We start from the raw sequence: 19,240 nt of genomic DNA, 5'->3' as shown, positions 1-19,240 counted from the left end.
TCTATGATTTTGAAGAACAACTCCTTTATTTTATTGACTCTAGTGTCTGTGTGTGCATGCATGTATGTGTGTGTTTTCATTTCCATTTTGTTAATTTCTTTCTTGTCCTTAATAATTTCTTCTCATCTACTGCTTTTGGCTTTTGTTTGTTCCTCTTTTTCCAAAAACCTTAAAATGCATCATTAAGCTTTATTTTATTTCTCTCTAATTTGTACTTTTTTGCAAAAAATCAACAAATCTTTTATTTTTTTAATTTTTTATTTGAATTAGAAACAAGATTGTTTTACATGTCAATTCCAATTCCCTCTCCCTCCCCTCCTCCCCTGTCCCCCCAACTAACACCCTACCTATCCCATACCCTTTCTGCTCCCCAGGGAGGCTGAGGCCTTCCATAGGGGGTCTTCTGAGTCTGTCATTTCCTTTGGGATAGGGCCTAGGCCCATCCCATGTGTCTAGGCTCAGGGAGTATCCCTCTATGTGGGATGGGCTCCCAAAGTTCATTCCTATGGTAGGGATAAGTACTGATCCACTATAAGGGACCCCATAGATTTCCGAGGTCTCCTCACTGACACCCATGTCGTGATGTCTAGAGCAGTCCCATGCTGGTTTCCCAGCTATCAGTCTGGAAAATATTTATTTTTGTTATTTTTAATTATGTGATGTGCCAGTATGTAGGTATGTACATGTGAATGCAGTGTATATGGGGTGTAGAGCTGACAGATTTTCATGGAGCTGGAGTTTTGGGCAGTTGTGAGACTGTCCATGTGGGGGATGGTAACTTCATTACTACATTGGAGTATTCTGCAACAACAGTACATGCTCTTAACTACTGAGCTGTCTCTTCAGCCCCCTTTCTGTTTTTGTAATGGAGGCTCCTAGGCTAAAAACTTCCCTTTTAGGGACTGCCTTCACTGTCTCATAGGTTCTTTATTTCATCCTTAATTTCTTCAGTGACCCATTCAGCATCTAACAGTATGTTGTTTAATCTCTATGAATATGTGTGTTGTCTTAAGATATGACCTCACTTTGTAGCGCTGGCTGTCATGGAACTCTGTAGACCAAGCTGACCTAGAATGCACAAAGATGCTGGTTGTCTCCACCTCCTGAATGCTGGGATTAAAAGCGTGTGCCACCACACCTAGGCTCTACCGTTTCTTTTGCTGTAGATTTCCAGCTTTAGATCATGGCGGTCACATAGAATACAAACAGGTATTTCAATTTTCTTAATTTGTTGAGACCTTCCACCTCTGGGGGAGGGGAACTGGTTAGCTATTAACTTTGAATCATGGAGGTTTTGGCTGACTCAGTTCACATTTCCTATGGCCCCACCAAGCATTTTCATATATCACCACACTATGCTCAACCCAACCATAAGCATCAGCTGAGCACTGACACTGTGTCGGACCATGATAAGTGCTCTAATCAGGTGATTAAGCAAAGATGGAAGGTCTCTCTGATGGAGCAATCGTTTGCACCATCGTCCTTTCCACCTCTTCCATATCACAACCTCTTCTTTGATGCAGCAGGACCCTTCACCCCAATCTACTCAGCATTTCCCCAAACCCCTGAAGCCTACTGAGTCAGTTATGTACAACCCCCAAAACTTCAGGAATTCCCTTTATTCTCAGTGGCTCCTCTACTCCTGAAAACCCTGACCTGCTATAAAATTGAAATTTATGTTGATGCCCTGACTTGGTATAAGTGTGGAGGGATTCTTCCACCCTTACTCAATCGTCTACCATCATCTCCCAGTGTGTGTCTTACTAAACCAAAAGTACTTGAGACGTTTTGGTAAAATAACCATTTGTGCATAATAAAGTACAAAAGCCAGGCGTAGACCTTTGGAGTATGAGATGTCTGATGCTCCTTCACATGAATATTCAAAAGCTCTCAACGAAAGCCAATGATTCAAGCTCTTTAAAGGAGTCTTTTTTCTGTGAATTCTTTCCCTGAAAGGTCAGTTCATTGATATGCTAAAAAGTTTATTGTGTTTCCACCTGTAACTGCTGAAGTATTGTCTTCATAGCATTTCACCCAAGCATGATATTTATACCGATGTTCCAGTGACATCGAATAAAGTAAATTAATATTTGTTTTGTCTGAGATTGTAGTGCTAAAATATCACATCTTGTGGTTTATCTATTTAATGAAATATTTTAGTGAAAAATATTAGAACAGAGTAGTCTAAACTATGATATAATTCTAGGATCCATGAGAGTAAAACACATTAACTTCACATGTGTTCTATAAATTAAGTTTCTATATTTTCCCATTTATTTAGATTTTAACTCATGCACTTTTTCATGAGATTTATTCCTATGTACTGTATATCTTGGATACCATCTAATTACTATCAGTGATGGCTATTCTAGGTTTTCAACTTGACTATATCTGGAATGAACTGCAATCCAGAAATGGAGGGCACACTTGTGATCTGGGTCTTGAAACACGAAGTCCACATGCCTTTAATCCAAATCTTGAGATGGGAAGCCACACCTTCTGCTAGAAGGAGGAAGTGATTGTTTTTCCCCTGCTTGCCCTGGCCTTGTCAGAACACCCATTCCTTCACTGGCATTGGGTCCTTCTTCTTCAGGATTCCAGCATATACTGAAGGCCATCTGGGACACCCAGCCTGTGGGAAGGAGCAACTACTAGATTCTTGGACTGTCCTTTCACAACTAGTCATTGTTGTGAAAGGACATTGCAGCCTGTAAGTCATTCCAACTGATTCCCTTTATATATATATTGAGAGAGAGATTCATTCCATAAGTCTGTGACTCTAAAGCACACTGGCTAATGTGCTCTTATGTTGTGCATATGTTAAATTAGAAAAAACTGACTCCCTGGCAGTTGATAGTAGAATAGTGGTTACCAGATCCTAGAGAGGGAAGAATGGGCAGAGGTTGATCCATGGGTATAAAGTTGTAAGTATATAGAAGGAATAAATTCTGGGGTTCTACTGAACAGTAGGGTAGGTATGGCTAACAATAATTAGCATTTATGTTCCAAAATTGTTAAAAGTTTGTAAATGCTCTAACCAAAAAAGAATCACACAGACACACACACACACACACACACACACACACACACACACACACACACACACACTGGTATTCAATTAGCCTGATTTTTATCAAATCACCTCATAGTTAGCTTTAACTGTCAACACAATCCAGAATTACCTGGGAAGAGAATCTTAATGAAGAATATATGTAAATCAGGTTGTGTTGTGGAGTATTTGTTTACATTGTGTGCAGATGTGTTACTGTGATTGGTTTAATAAAGAGATGAGTAGTCAATAGCTAGGCATGAAAGAATGGACAGAATTTCCAGGGAGAGAGACAACTCTGGGAAAAAAGAGAGGTGGGGAGACACCAGTGAGACTCAGACCAAGTCAGACACACAGAACAAAGGAGGTAACCAAGCCACATGACAGAATGTAGACTAATAAAACAGGTTAATTTAAGTTAAAAGACCTAGTTAGGAAAAAGCCTAAGCTAAGGCCAAGCTTTCATAATTACTAATGAGTCTCCTTGTCATTATTTGGGGCTGGTGACCAAAAAGAAAGTCCAACTACAAGGTTGGTTTGTGTGGGTATATCTATAAGGGATTGTCTCAGTTGCTAATTGAACAACCCATAGTGGGCAATACTGTTCTGTGGTTTGGGGCATTAGACTATACAAGAGTAGAAGGACTGAATGCCAAGCAGTAGGCAACATGGGTGCATTCATTTCTCTTTGCTCTTACTGTGACTGTGATCTGGTTAGCTGCTTAAATTCCTTAATTTCTCCTCAATGTCTTTCCAGAAATGAACTAAAACTGTAAGCCAAATAAATCCTTGCCTCCCCTAAGTTGCTTTTGACAAGGCTGTTTTATCACAGCAGCAGAAAGGAACTAGGACCATACCCAATACATACTTACAACTTTAATCCAATTAAAAATAATTAAATAACAAAAAGAAATAAAAATAATTAAATTCCATCTTAAGCATTACATTTTCTATTTCTCTTGGATTGGGTCTTAATTATTTTTCAATTGCTGTGACAAACACCTTGACCAAGGCAACTAAGAAAATTTGTAATTGGGCTTACAGTTTCAGAGGGTTAGAGTCCATGCTGGTGGGGCAGAAAAAGCTGAGAACTCACACCTTGATCTTCAAGCAACAGGCAGAGAGAGCTAACTCAAAATGTCACTGTTCTTTTCCTCCAGCAAGGTAACACCTCCTTCTAATCATCCCCAGACAGCCACTAGAAGGCCAACTACTCAAATATATGAGCCTAAGGGGGCCATCCTCAGTCATACTGTATGACATTTTGGGGCACATGTGAACACACTTGATCTTCACCCCATGTAGAACACCAACAACAGACCCAATTATAGAAACCTGGGTAACTCAAAGGAGTGACAACACAGTAAAGCCCCCTTCAGTATGGATGGTGTCTCATGAAAACTGCATCCCTGGAGCTCTCTGCATAGCTTGCAGTCAGCTCCACCAAAGACACCCTACCTCCCACCCCACCACTGCCAAGTCTCCCCATGGCAGAAGTTTACTGTTTTCCAAACTTTGGGGAGGAGCCTGGCAAAGCATGTAACTTCCTATATTGCTTGAACCTTACAAACCTCATAAGATCCCTGAGTCCTGCAAGGTTCTTTATTCTCTCCAGAAATGAATCCTTCAGAAGGAATAGCTAGCTATACAACACCTGTGATAGGCATGCAGTTAAGTTTTTGCACATTGATTTTGTGCACACTGAATAACTTTGTTGAATCTATTAATTTCAGCAAATTATCCATGCATTCTTTTAGTGTCTCTAGGAATATGATCAAGTTACCTGTACTTGAAGAGAATTTCATCATTAATTTCTGTATTTTTACACAATTAATTTCATTTCCTGTCCTATTGTTCTGCATGGGAACTACCCATGCAATATTGAATAAAAGTAGAGCTAATGGCTCTCATAGATTTATTTGCTCTTTAAGATAATGCTTTATAAATAACTATTATAGATAGTGTTTGTTATAAGGCTCTGAATTAATCTTTTAAATTTTTAAAATTTTTATTAGCTTTTTGAAAATCTCATACAACGTATTTATTTCTCCTTCCCAACTTCTTCAAGATCCACCTTCTTTTCCTACCCACCCAACTTTGTGTCCTCTTAAGAAAAAAACTCAAGTCCCATTTGTGTCACCCATATACTCCTGGGTGTGTAGCCATACGCCATAATATGGTCAACCTGCCATGGGCCACATCCTTAAAGAGCATTGGCACTCCCTCTCCCAGCATCTACAGATTGTCAATAGCTCCTCAGTTATGTGGGAGCTCATAATCTCCCCTTCTATGCTGGCATTTCATCTGGCTTGAGCTTGTCTTATACATGCCGTCACAACTTCTGTGAACTTATATGTTCAGTTACCTCTTATGTTTGGAAAATACTATTTACTTGTAGTCACATACCTCTTCTGGATCTTACAATCTTCACACTCCCTCTCCTGCAATATTCCCTAAGCCTTGAAAGGAGGATGTGTGATACAGATGTTTCTGTAGGGTTGAGCATTCTGCAGTCTCCCATTCTCTTCACCATGACCAATTGCTGGTCTCTGTACTATTTGCCACCTACTGCAAACAGAAGCTCCTCTGAGGAGGGTTGCATTAATCTATTGTTATGATGGTAGGTCATTAGAAGTCCATTCAATACTATGTCCATTTAGTCGAATAATAGTGTGGGAACCTGCTGACTAGTCACAGGTTCTTAGTTCTAATAATGGTGCTGGGTGTAGGTTTTATCTTACGGGGTTGGCCTTAAATTCAATCAGAAAGTGGTTGGTTATTCCCATGACATTTGTGCCACTATAGAGCCAATTGTCATGTTATTATATCAAGCTGGTTGCTATTATAACTCAAAGATACACAGCTGGGGTAAGGCTGGTGATTACTTTTCTCCTCAAAAAAAAAATTCATCATCCCAAAACAACTTTGAGATTTCATCTTTCCCCAGTCAGAATGGCAAAAGTCGACAAAACAACTGACAACAATTGCTGGGGAGGATGAGGGGGAAAGGGACCTCTTATTCATTGTTGGTGGGATTGCAAAATGATGCTGCAACTCTGAAAATCAGTATGGAGAATCTAAAGACAAGTCTACCAAATGCTGTACCACAAGAATCTAAAGACAAGTCTACCAAATGCTGTACCACAAGAATCTAAAGACAAGTCTACCAAATGCTGTACCACAAGAATCTAAAGACAAGTCTACCAAATGCTATACCACTCCTTGACAAATGCTCAAAGGACTCAAAGACATTCTACTACTAGATACTTGCTCGGCCACATTCATTGCCACTCTACTCACAATAGATAGGAAATGGAAATGATCTAAATGTCTGTGACCAATGAGTACATAATGAAAGTGTCATACATAGGCACTATGGAATACTAGTCAGCTGTAAAGAAAAATGAAACCATGAACTTTGCAGGTTAATGGATGGAACTAGAAAAGATCATATTGAGTGAGGAAACTCGGGCCCAGAAAGACAGTTGTTTCATGTTCTCTCTTGGAGGCTCCTGGCTCCAAATCTTCAGATGTGAATACATACCCTGCAGTAACTACAGAAACCAGGAGAGTATAGTGGGACCATTCCCAGGATGGGGGGTTGGGGAACAATAGTGAGGGGAAATCTGGGTACAAGTACAAGATCAAGGAAATGGGGAGGGGGGAGAAGAAGGTAGGAAGAGGGTAAAGAGGACTAGAATACAACTAATCTGATGGGGAACATGGAAACGGGGGCTCCTTAGGGAAGGGAAGCAAATGCAAAAACGAGGAGGGAGAGAAGTAAAAAAAAAAAAAGCAATATAGATGACTGAAAAGCCACACGAAATCATACTATTAGCTATTTTCCTTTTAAAATAGTATAAGTTATGTGATTTAGTGTATAAATATACATATAGAGTTTTAATGAACTTTTCTCATCTGCACTGATGACACTCCCTCCAAGAGCCAAAGACCACCCAACAAAACCCCCAATATCAGACAGGAGATCTTAAGTTGTTAGCCAGGGATGTCTAAGAGACTCCCCAAAACATACAGCCTATTGCTATTGCCCTTGGTTACCACCACTCACCCCCACTCCAAAGTGGGAGGTTAGTCCCTTATTGCTGAAGACACCATGCACTTCAGAAATAAGGCCCAAAAGTCCCTGGACTGGAACTGACCTGAATGCCTCCCCCCTGAGGACTAGTTTTCATGGTATCAAATGTGCCAGGCAAGCTTCCAAAGGAGGGAGGCAACCAAAAGTCCTACCCAGATATGACCTCTATGCCCCACATCAATAGCCAGCATGGCACCATAACCCTAAGGGTGCTGTAGTGGTATGCATACCTTGGTGTTACCAACTGCTCTCTAATTGTACTTAAGACCCCTTCAACAAGAAGGAGAGCATGCCTGGTACTAGAAACCTGGATAACTACACAGTGCTAATGAATTCGTGGCTATTGGTGGAAAATCTAAACAACTAAGTTACCAAACCACCATAATCCCTCACAACAATCTGTACATTTTCCCATATACCCACAGATAAGTGTAGTCTTCACCTCTCATCAAGAAACTTCTCTTTGAAACAAGTAGAGACCATCACATAAAACCACAACCAATCAATCAGCAGAGTTGTGGTACCTAGTCTCAGTGGGTACATCTACAGATTGCTCCCACACCTAAGGTTCAGGAAACATTGCAGCAGAGGGCAAAAAGATTGCAAGAGCCATAGGATCAGTGTAGCAGGCTTTCTTGGACTGCCAGCCCCCAAATGATGACACAGACATTTATTATTAGGTATGAATTCTTGGCTTTAGGCTTGTCCCGTTAGCTCTTATATAACTTATTTTAACTTGTTTCTCTTCATCTATGTTTTGCCTGGAGCTTTTACCTTTCTTTCATTCTGTATTTCCTGCTTCCTCCTCCTCTGGCTGGCTGGCTGGTGACTGCCTAGATTCCTCCTCTTACTTATTCTCTCTGCCTGCCAGTCCCACCTATCCCTCTACTGCCTAGCTATTGGCTATTCAATTTTTTATTAGACCAATCAGGTGCCTTAAGCAGGCAAGGTAAAACCAATGCAACACATCTTTACAACCAGCTAAGATTCCTAGCAATAGTGTACCTGAAACTGGCTTTCCCCTGTAATCAGACTAGTGAATATCCTAACTATCATCATAGAACCTTAACCCAGTAACTGATGGAAGCAGATACAGAGATCCACAGCCAAGCACCAGGCTGAGCTCCCAGAGTCCAGTCAAAGAGAGGGATTATATGAGCAAGGGGGGTTAGGATCATGATGAAGAAATACACAGAGACAGCTGACCTGAGCTTATGGGAGCTCATAGACTCTAAACTGACAGCTGACGGGCCTGCTTGGGATTGAACTAGGCCCTCTGTATGTGAGCAACTGTCGTATAGCTTGGTCTGTTTGAGGAGCCCCTGGCAGTGGGACCAGGATCTATTCCTGGCATATGAGCTGGCTTTTTGGAGCCCATTTTCTATGATGGAATGCCTTGTTCAGCCTTGATGCGGGGAAGGGGGCGGGCAGGGATTGATCCTGCCTCAACTTCATGTGCCAGGCTTTGTCGACTCTCTGTAAGAGACCTTACCCTTTCTGAGGAGCGGATTGGGAGTGGGTTGGGGAAGGGTGGAAAGGAGTGCTAAAGGAGAGGAGTCAGGGGGAACTGTGGTATATAAAATGAATAAAAAAATTAAAATAAAAAAGAAGCAAATGCCACACTTCTTTGCCTAGTTAAACAAATGCAGCATAAAACAAATGTAACATCTTTACATAGTTTAACAAACCAGCATTAAAAAAAAATGTAACACATCTTTGCCTAGTTAAACAAATGTTCTATTCCGCAACAGATTAGGGACTCTTCTGTGAGGTTGTGCCTTCTAGAAACGTCAGAAATTACACCAGTAAAGTCTGACCAACATAACTGACCAAACATGCCCAAACAAGGCTATTGTTAATAAACATGCCAAAGTGGCTAGGGTAAAGTCCGAGAGGCCTCAACTCTACACAAAGAACTGTAGGCAACTGAGGAAAGCAAGAGAGGTGCCCTCCTCAGGGCAGAGCATACAAATTGGTTGTCCAGTGCAATATGTTCGGCCCCCTGAAAACATACACGCAAGAAACATTATATGGATGCAACTATATATTTGGGAATGCATGTATAAATAAATAAATATTCATGCAATAACAAGTAATGAAAAGGGGCATGAAGACAGCGTGGAGGGATATATGGAAAGGGTTAGAGGGAGGAACGGGAAGGGAGAAATGATGTAATTATAATAATCTCAAAAATATTTTGTAAAGAGTTAAGGGACTTTCTAACTTGAAGGTGGGGGTGCAAGGATCATATTTGCCAGGTCTCTTATCTACAGATGAACACAAATTTCTTGAGAAAACCTAGGAGTGTATTTGGTCCTCCAGGTCACTGGCAATGAGCATGGCCTCTCAAGGGAGCCTAAAAAAGGACCAAGTAAAACTATCCCCAGGGACACACTTGGAATGGTCAGGCCTCAAGAATGAATAGTTGGCCTTATTACAGATGGCTGCCATAGTAACCAGCCAGAAGCTCCCATCTGTCTGGATGAGGGGGAGGGAGGGATTCACGTGCCCGGGCAAGCACACCTGAGAGATAGGAAGGAAGGAGGGGGCCAAGAGCCCAGCCCTATAAATGCACAGCTAGTCTACAACAAATGCCCTGCACCCTCACTTTGAGCCTCTGGATTCCTCTTCTGCATCCAAGACCAGCACAGACAATGTCCTCATCAGCGTGTCCCAAACCACAGGGTCAAGGTCAGTGAATGAACTCTTCTGCTATGAAGCTGACCTTGTCTCTGACCTCGTCACCAGAGCCAAGCATTCTCTGGGTTTCTCAGCATTCACATCTGTACATGGTAGCCCTGAAAGGTCACAGATTTGACTTGTTAACCTTTGTCTTGCTCAGTTTCTACCTCGAAAGCCCACCAGTCTCTGTTGTCCTGGATTTTTCACTGCATTGCACATTCCTCTGTGTCCTCCCTACAAATGCCCATCAGGATCTCAGTCTGCTCACCTGCCTTCTGGCTGGGTCAGACGACCACATCTTAGACCACAGAGAGGGCTCCCCTGTCTTGCTAAGTCCAGTTTGGGAAGCTGGGAAGGAAGAAAACCCAGCTCAACCATTCTCGCTAGAACTGGCTCCCTGGTCCCAGTTCTATATCAGTGCCTAAGCATGGGAAGCCTTCTGCCAGTCCCCCTGACTCTCCATGTTGGGACTTGTCCATAGGCAGAAGCTTCTGGAATCTCTCCTACTGTGCCTTCTCTGTACTGACCTGTTCATTTCCATAGCTTTAACAGCTCATTATATTTTGGCCAATTGAATTCCTTGGTTTTCCACACCTTTCCTTCTATACTGTTGGGTGAGAACCCTCCCTCTCTCTGATTATGTTCTCATGCTTTTGTTTTTCCTAAGCCTCTATATTTGTGCATCTTAGTACTTTGTTTCATTGATACTTTTTCCTCCTCCCCTGTGGAAAGAGAGGCTAGGTAGTGTCTTGAGGATGGTTCTCTTTCAGAGATTGTTGTCAAGGGAATGCCTTCCACATTTTACTGGGGATTTTTCTGTGATGAGGGCTGGTGTTTGCAATGTCTATCGGAGCCAGATAAGAGGAAAGACTAGTTAGAACAGAAAACAAACAAGTGAGGTGTACAGAACTCCCTGAGACTAAGAAGCAAGAAATACTAAGGGAGAGTGGGAAACGTGGGTGAGGTCCTCCCTTCTCTGGATGTCTACAGTAGGCAGGGCTTGTAAGAGCAAGGCCAGGCAATCTTTGACGCAGGCCTTTGAAGTGTGAAGTGGAGCCATAGGAAGACAAAAGGAAACTGAATCAAAACTAAATATATGGTCTTAGTTAATTCTTATTTCCTAGGAGTAAAACCTGAGACAGCCTGTCAACTAACCCCTAGAGCTGAATTTCAGACACGCCTAACCCAAACCAAAGTCCCTTTGCCTCTACTGGGGATGGAGTTAAAAGTGGGGTGTGTTGTTTTTTAATATGTGAGCATTAATGTATTTTATTTTTCAATGTAAACATGAGCTTTATAGGTCATTTCTAAATGATAACAGATGGTGGAAAGATTATATATTCAAGGAAAATAATTAACCATAAGGCATTGAAGTAACTTGAAGTAGCAATGTCACTTCACTTTGTGCTTCAAATCGGACTCAAAATAAGAATATTTTTTCATTTACAAATAAATGTATGTCATATACCAATCCCTGCCTCTGAGGAACACCTCTCTGCTCTCTGTGCCTTTGACATGGAGTTTTAGATGCCACATACTGTGACTAGCTTAGAGCTGCTTTTCATATTGGTTATGGTGTATTTTTGTATATGGGATAACATTAATGTTAATGATAACTACTTGGGAATTTTGAGGGGTTAGTGCTCTTTCATCTTCTATTGAATAAACTGAAGAAAAGTGGAGTGAGAGAGTCAACAGAAAGAGAGGGTTTGTTGACACTCTCACTCCACTTTAGCAACAACAACAAACAAACCTACATGGATTCCTGTGTGCCTGAAGTTAGGTGGACTCATTCCACAGCCATTGGCAGCACCAGACAGTACCAGAGCCTCCTAAACAGGGGCAGCACCCACCGTAAAGAACGTTTAAGAAACAAGTTTCTCATGTAAAAAAAAACAAAAACAAAAAACCCTCAAATATTCAAGTGGCCACTTCCTGTCATCTGTGGTGGAATAAAGGAAGTCAGATGATCCCTGTCATGTGGAAGGAAATAGCAAAAATGTAAGAGATGTCTCCCACCCACCCACCCGCCCTTTCTCTTATTCATCTGCCTTGTTCTGTCTATGGTTGACCAGCTTCTACCCTCGAGTAACTGATCCCCCAGTACAAATGGCTGCTCTCCTGAGATGCTCTTGGGCATTTTGGAAGTTCCTATTCTACTTGCAGATGGTTCTGAAACAATCAGAACAATGGGTCAGTTACACCAACTGTGACCCACAGAGAGTTCCTTCTTGTTCTGTTCTACTGCCAAACCATGTGCAGTTTCATTGTCCAATATCACTTATCTGCAAGTCTTCAATGAGATTAAATTGCCTCATTACGGGATATTAACAAAATACAGGCTCAGACAATACGGTGAATATGAACCACTTGGAAAATTGCTGCTAATTTAAGAGATCACAGATCCTCCAGTCTTTGAATAGGGAATCAATGTAAAGGCAAATGGTGTTTTGCTTTTTTTTTTCCCTGTGTAGCCGGCACAGGACAATTATGGAGGACAATTATGATGTTCCTCTGGGTTAGCAAAGAAAGCCCACAAGTGTTATGTGTGAATGTATATAGAGATATCATTTGGAAAGACATGTGTGTAGATACCACCATTGCCATTAATTAAAACCATTGTAAATCATTTCAGAGCTTCAGATTGGAATGTAACAACAATTTCTACCAGTTAGTTTTTATTTTTTAAGATTTCTTTTAGGCCTGGAAAGATGGCTCAGTGGGAAAGAGCACTGGCTGCTCTCCCATCAGGCCCAAGTTCAATTCCCAACCCCCATATGGTAGCTCATAACCATCTACAATTCCAGTTCCAGGGAATCTGGCACTCTCTTCTGGCCTTTGCAGGGAGCATTGTGAAAGGGGTACACAGACAAGCATGTATGCAAGCATCCATATACATAAAAAATAATCAAATACATTTATTTTTAAAATTTAAGAGTTATTTTATTTTTATTTTTAAATGTTTATTTATTTAAAGGATTTATTCATTTTTATTTCATTTACATTGGTGTTTTGCCTGTTTGTGTGTCTGTGTGAGGGTGTCAGATCCCCCGAAGCCTGAGTTACAGGCAGTTGTGAGCTGCCATGTGGGTGCTGGGAATTGAACTCAGGTCCTCTGGAAGAGCAGCCAATGCTCTTAACTGCTGAGCCACCTTTCTAGTCCCTGTTTTATTATTTTTAGTTGTGTGTAGGTGTGTGTCTACATGTGGGTATGTGCATGTGAGGGCAAAGGCCCAAAGTGGCCACAGGCATCAGACCCACTGGAGCTGGAGTTACAGGTGGTTGTGAGACACCAGATGTGGGTGATGGGAACCAAACTTGGGTCCTCTGAAGAGCAAGGGCTCTGAACTACCAAACCATCTCTCCAGGCCCCTCTACAGTTCATTTTAAGACATTCTTTGTCAGAATATTTTTTGAGAATGAGAATATTTTTGTTTGTTTTGTTTTTACATTGGAATACCATATGCTTATAACACTTTCTTTTTTCTTGTATTTTTTAAATCAACAGAAGAGCATAGGATTTTTAAGGCAAGCATAGATGCAAAGACTTTAAAGGGGAAAGAAGGTCAAAATATGCAATCGGAAAAGCTAGCAGATAAGTGTGCATTACCAAATGGCAATCTGAGGCAGAGAGCCCTCACCTGCTCTGTAATGTGCTGCACATGCAATGTGGTAATATTGCTTAAGAAGACATTTGTAACAGCATTGATGTCAAAGAACTGAAAATGTCATCACACACAACTGTCTTCCAGAGTGGCCCACCAGCTCAGACCATCCTCCCTAGAGCAGTTCTCCCTCAAGCACCATGCCATCTCTGTTACTAGGCACAGTGATTCAGTGACAAGGCGTGAGCAGCAGAGCCACGGGATGAGGTAGGTGTGGTTTGCTTTCTAAAACCCCATGTCTTTACACAGATGCCTGACTGGCCAACTGCTGGTGGTATCCAGTGAGGGACTGGATGCTGACCAGAAATAATACAGAATATTATTTCTTCTCAGTGAACTACAGGCAAGCATTTGTCCTTCAGTGGGACTTAGAGAGTCCTCGAGTAAAATTGCAACTTCTTCTTGGCCAAGTCCAAGAATTCTATGGATTGTAGCTCACTGATGACTTCTGTTGTTCAACCATTAGCTTTAGTCTCAACATGTCTGCTGAGTGCAGGATTGGGGGCCCATATTAAACTATGTCATTTAACTTCCCTTCCCTTTCCAGATCACCAGAGTAGTCCTAGGTACCAGAACTTTCCAAAGTGAAGAAGGTAGGAATAGGCTGCGCTGATGCCCTGATCAGTCAGAAAACCTTACTTGGAGGGAATCTAGTGCTTCACAGACTGAGAAACGGGAGGAGCAGGACAAAGGGAACAAAGAGCTCACAGAGAAGGCTGAGTGAGAATGTACAAAAAAGGAAATAGAAGAAAAACTGGTGGAAAGAAGGGCATTAAGCAGGGAAACTCTGTCCCTTTATAAGCATGTGACACATCTTAACTCCAGTCAAGATGACAAATACAACAGATTTAATGTGAGTGTAGTGACTTCCCAAAAGCTACAGTAATAATCAGAGCTAAGTTTCTGGAGATGCACTGTGAACACCATTTACTCACAGAGACAAAAGGACTGGAATGTATGTGGCCTGTACATAGATTCTTTTCTCACAAAGATGGTTGAATTATTTCTGCCAAATAGTGGGTAAATTCCAAAGCTGAGGGAAAGGTGTTTCCAATGTAAAAAACAAACAAACAAACAAACAAAGGAAGTGATCATAATCAAACCTTTTCTCCAGCTGACACTGTGTAGCTACTGGTGTGGCAACAGCAATGACCAGAGAGTGAATCTGGGGAAAGGTGCGTTGCAGTAGAGAACTAGACATGACTGCATCCAGAAACCTCTTAGTCACTCATCCTCACTTCAGAGACAGCCCTGCTTAACTTTTCCCAAGATATCAACCCATTCAGCACCTCAAATTAGGTCTGAAAAGACTGAACATTGTCTGGTTCTTGAAAATGCCACCTTCATGTTGGCTATAATGGCATTTGCCTATAATTCCAGTACTTGGGAAATAAACACAGGAGTGCAATGCCATCCGTGAACATATAGTGAGGTCAAGACCAGCTGGTGCTACATGAGAATTGGCCTCAAAAAAAAGAAGAGTAGAAGGTAAAAAGAGAGAGGCAGAGGGAGGGAAAAAGAGGGAGAAGGAAGGAAATTAGTTGAAATGAAAAAAAGAAAAAGATTATAAAATATGCCTCCAAAAATCTCTCAGGTGGGTCCTACAAATGACCTCCTTTAAGCTAATCACCTGACCCTCTTTAAGCCAATCACCACCATCCTTCCACCACACACGAGTTCCCTCAGTTTCTTAGCTTTCCTCATCTGGTGTGAGTTCCAGGCATAGCTATTTTATTATATCCCCTCTAAATACCATAAGCAGCCCTTTGATGTTGAAGGACCTGAAACACAGGCACCATTTCACAGGGCATCTCATCAATCCAGACTAAAGGGGAGCCATCACTTCCTCAATTTCTAAAATAGAATTTATATAGAGAGCCCCTGGTGACCCTGGCATTTTCACTATGCTGTTCCTCCACAGATTTACCAGAGATTGCTAAGTTCCAAAGCTTTTACTGTCACCTGGGTAAAGCCTCTTGCTGGGTTTCTGGGTCCAGGGGAACATCTCACCTTCCATACAACTGTGTCCTTTATGCTTTTCCTGCCTGCCTCCTCAAACAGGCCCCGGACAGCAGACCTGAGGAACAGCAGCACAGTGACAGAGTTCATCCTTGTGGGCTTTGAGCAGAGCTCCCCTTCCACCCGGGCATTGCTCTTCACCCTCTTCTTGGCTCTCTACAGCCTCGCCATGGCCATGAATGGCCTCATCATCTTCATAACCTGGACTGACCCCAGACTCAACAGCCCCATGTACTTCTTCCTTGGACACCTGTCTTTCCTGGACATCTGTTTCATCACCACCACCATCCCTCAGATGTTGATCCATCTGGTGACCAAGAATCACACTGTCTCCTTTGCCTCTTGTATGGTCCAGATGTACTTGGTCTTTCTAGTGGGTGTGGCTGAGTGCATCCTCTTGGCTTTCATGGCCTATGACCGGTATGTTGCAATCTGCCACCCACTGAACTATGCCCAGATCATGAGCCATCAGGTGTGTGTCAGGCTGGTGCTGACTTCCTGGATCTTTGGGATGGTCAATGGCATCTTTCTTGAGTATATATCATTCCGGAATCCCTTCTGCAAAGACAACCACATAGAAAACTTCTTCTGTGAGGCCCCCATAGTGATTGCCCTCTCCTGTGGGGACCCCAAGTTCAGCATGAAGCTGATCTTCGTTGATGCCTTTGTAGTGCTTTTCAGCCCCATGGTGCTCATTGTCACCTCCTATGCCCGCATCCTGGCCTCCATTCTTAGCAGAGCCTCCTCCTCAGGTCATGGGAAGACCTTTTCTACTTGTGCCTCCCACCTGACTGTGGTCATCTTTTTGTACACCTCAGCCATGTTCTCCTACATGAATCCCCGCAGTACACACGGGCCTGACAAAGACAAGCCTTTCTCCCTCCTCTACACCATCATCATCCCCATGTGCAACCCCGTCATCTACAGCTTCCGCAACAAGGAAATGAAGGGGGCCATGCGGAGGGCCCTTGGGAGAGGCAACCTGGCTTAGGCTGCACCTGCCCAGAGGCCCTCTGGAGAAGTTTCCTCAAATGGGGATGGAAGGTTACTGAAGCACAATCTGAATTAGTCTTATCAATAAAAACCCAGAGTTGGATATCGAGGTAAAAGCTAAAAAATCAGAGAAGCAGAGGAACAGCCATAACCACTTCACACCTCTCTGAATCCTCAACCCCAAAGGGTCAAGTTCATGTCTATACCACACTTTGTCACTTCCTATCTCCACTCTGTACAGACATCCAGACCTCTATGGTTAACTAGTGACTAGCTCCACCCTCCGATCTCCTGTCAGAACACAAACAAAATATCACACAACAGGTTACTTTTCCCAGCCCTTGCTTTCCAGTTCTGGAAAGGGACTAGAAAAGACTATTGGCAGCTTCCTTGGCACTAGACTCAGACCTGTAAGTTTCTCCTGACGTCTAAGGCTCATTTCTGACTTAATTTCCAGAATTGTTTTTCCATGAACTTTCCTTAGGAAGATGTGAGGCTTCCCTGAATTTTTCCTCTGTGTTTCTCAGGATTCAATGAATAAGTGCATTTAACTTTATCTTGTTGGAATGATTCTTTTACATGCCACGATGATTTTTGCACACATGTGTAGGAATAGATAATCTCTTAACCTTTTAATATGCCATTTTAGTCTGCTTTTTAAAATATATCTTTAACTGAAACAGAATTACATTAATTTAACCTTATGGAGTCAGGTTCCTACCCCACTCCCAGACTGAGAGACTGAGTATCATCTTCCTTCAGGATAGACCTGGAAAGACCTTCCCTGGGTCATGAAACTGACAGTAAGTTTCCAAGATTTATATACATCTCGAAGGACCAGAGGAAAAAATATCAATCACAGGTGTTCTGATTCTCTGAGAAAAGGAAGATGAGAGACTTACAGCCAAGAAGAACCCTATTCTAAAGTTATCAGACTGAGAGGAGGTATAGGCCTTCCAGGTCACCATGGAGAAAGAGAAGGCATCTTCTACCCTAGAGGCCTGGCTTCTCTAAGTGTGAAATTCCAATCTGCAAAAAGCCTTTGAAGAGGAAAAGAAAAATGGTCATGGGAAGGCAGAGAAAGAAAAAAGTATGCTTTGAGAATCTTTGAGAAATAACTTCATAGCCTTACACCAGGGGTTCTCAATGTTCCTAATACTGCAACCCTTTGATACAGTTCCTCATGCTGTGGAGATCCCCGACCATAAGATTATTTTCATTACTACTTCATAACTGTAATTTTGCTACTGTTATGAATCATAATGCAAATATCTGTGTTTCCCAGGGGTCTTAGGAGACCCCTGTGAAAGAGTCATTTGACCCTCCCACCAAGGGTTGCAACCTACAGGTTGAGAACCACTGCCTTATAGTTACCTGGCACTGATAGACAATGAGATTCAATTCAGCAAAAGAGCCAGCATTACTAAACACCCCATGCAAAGCACTATTGGAGCACAGATAACAGCAGCACACGTTTATTAGGTCCTAAGACCCTTAAAGTTGGTCCCCATAATAATAGGATCTTTATCAGATACTTGATATTTGATATCAAGACCAGAAGTTTCTAGTGGTGGATCACACATTACATAAAGGGCTTGGCTGCTATTCTCACTCAGGTGCCCTGGCCCCAGAACCTATGCCTCCTCTTCTGGCATGACACTGCTGTTGTCCTCTTGACCTCTTTCTCAGCAGCTGTGATTATCTGTAGGTTACCTGCATAAACCATTGACTGCATCACTGAAGAGGCGGGGCTTATGAGACCCTTCCCCTTCCTAGAGACACCTGGGTAGTTAATGGATAGAGGGGGCAGGTCTCAGGATATCCAGAGTTAAGGGCTGCAAAGAGAGAAACCTTTTCTTTAGGAGCATACCTGCCCCTAAGTTGTCACTGACCTCAGTTAAACTCATTGGTTCACCAGCTGCACTGGAATGGAATTTTGTTACTGTCCTCAGCTCACCTCAGAGGTTCAGAAGAGGTAATGTTAGCTAAATCATGAAGAATACAGAGGAGCTGTAGAGTGCAAAATGGAAAGGGGTGCTCGCTGTTAGGACTAAAATTCCAAACACACAATAAAGAATCCATTCCTTGTAGTTATGCGGTCAACAAGCATTTCAGACGGTGAATTGGAGTCAGGAATGCTGAGAAATCAGACCCGGAGTGACCTAGGATTGTCCTTTCAAGGCCTCCCAGTTGGAAGGGAGGACTCACAGCCAAGCTACTGCCTGTGCCAGCTCTCCCCACCTGCAGCCTCGGACTGTCCCTCGGAAGGGAAGAGCCCCAGGGTCCACAAAAAGCTAGACAACTACTAGAAGAAGCTGCCCTGGAAGTGCTCGCCGGGTCCCAGCTTATAATTAAGCTCTAGAGTTAGCTCAGCCCCGCCCTAGGACCCAAGGGATGGGAAGGGAACCTAGACGTTCTCTCTCTGATCCTTCGGGTCCTTTCAAATCTCCCTGCCCAGCTCCACCTGGCGGCAGCACCCAGCAACGCTGACAGTGACCTGATTAGAACCACCGAGCCTACGACCAATCAGCCTCTCAGCGCACCGCTGTGCAGCCAATGAGCGCCGTCCCCTTGACCGCTCCTCCCGCGCCGGATCCAGATTTGTCAACCTCAGAGAAACAAGGTCTATTTCAGGAAGTGACTGCAGAGGCCTCGGTCCGCAGAACCCGGGACTTGAGATACCCACCCGACGAGTTCCCCTCCCCTTCGGCAGAGGCTGGGATGTAGGCGGAGCAC

The 19,240-nt window shown here is 42.8% G+C and overlaps 1 protein-coding gene across 1 annotated transcript; it reads left to right on the top strand.

The window, feature by feature from the left end:
* The first annotated feature begins 1,285 nt into the window (after positions 1 to 1,285).
* Positions 1,286 to 16,502, top strand: LOC100755150 (olfactory receptor 10AD1). The gene is made up of 2 exons (XM_027396012.2): positions 1,286 to 1,426; positions 15,414 to 16,502. The coding sequence occupies exons 1-2, from the start codon at positions 1,286 to 1,288 to the stop codon at positions 16,500 to 16,502; spliced, it is 1,230 nt and encodes a 409-aa protein (XP_027251813.2).
* Positions 16,503 to 19,240: the final 2,738 nt, after the last annotated feature.

Source organism: Cricetulus griseus, chromosome 2 (genome assembly GCF_003668045.3).
Source record: "Cricetulus griseus strain 17A/GY chromosome 2, alternate assembly CriGri-PICRH-1.0, whole genome shotgun sequence".
NCBI classification, from domain to species: Eukaryota; Metazoa; Chordata; class Mammalia; order Rodentia; family Cricetidae; genus Cricetulus; species Cricetulus griseus.
The sequence above is the reverse complement of the archived record's forward strand: the minus strand, read 5'-3'. Positions and strand labels throughout refer to the sequence as shown.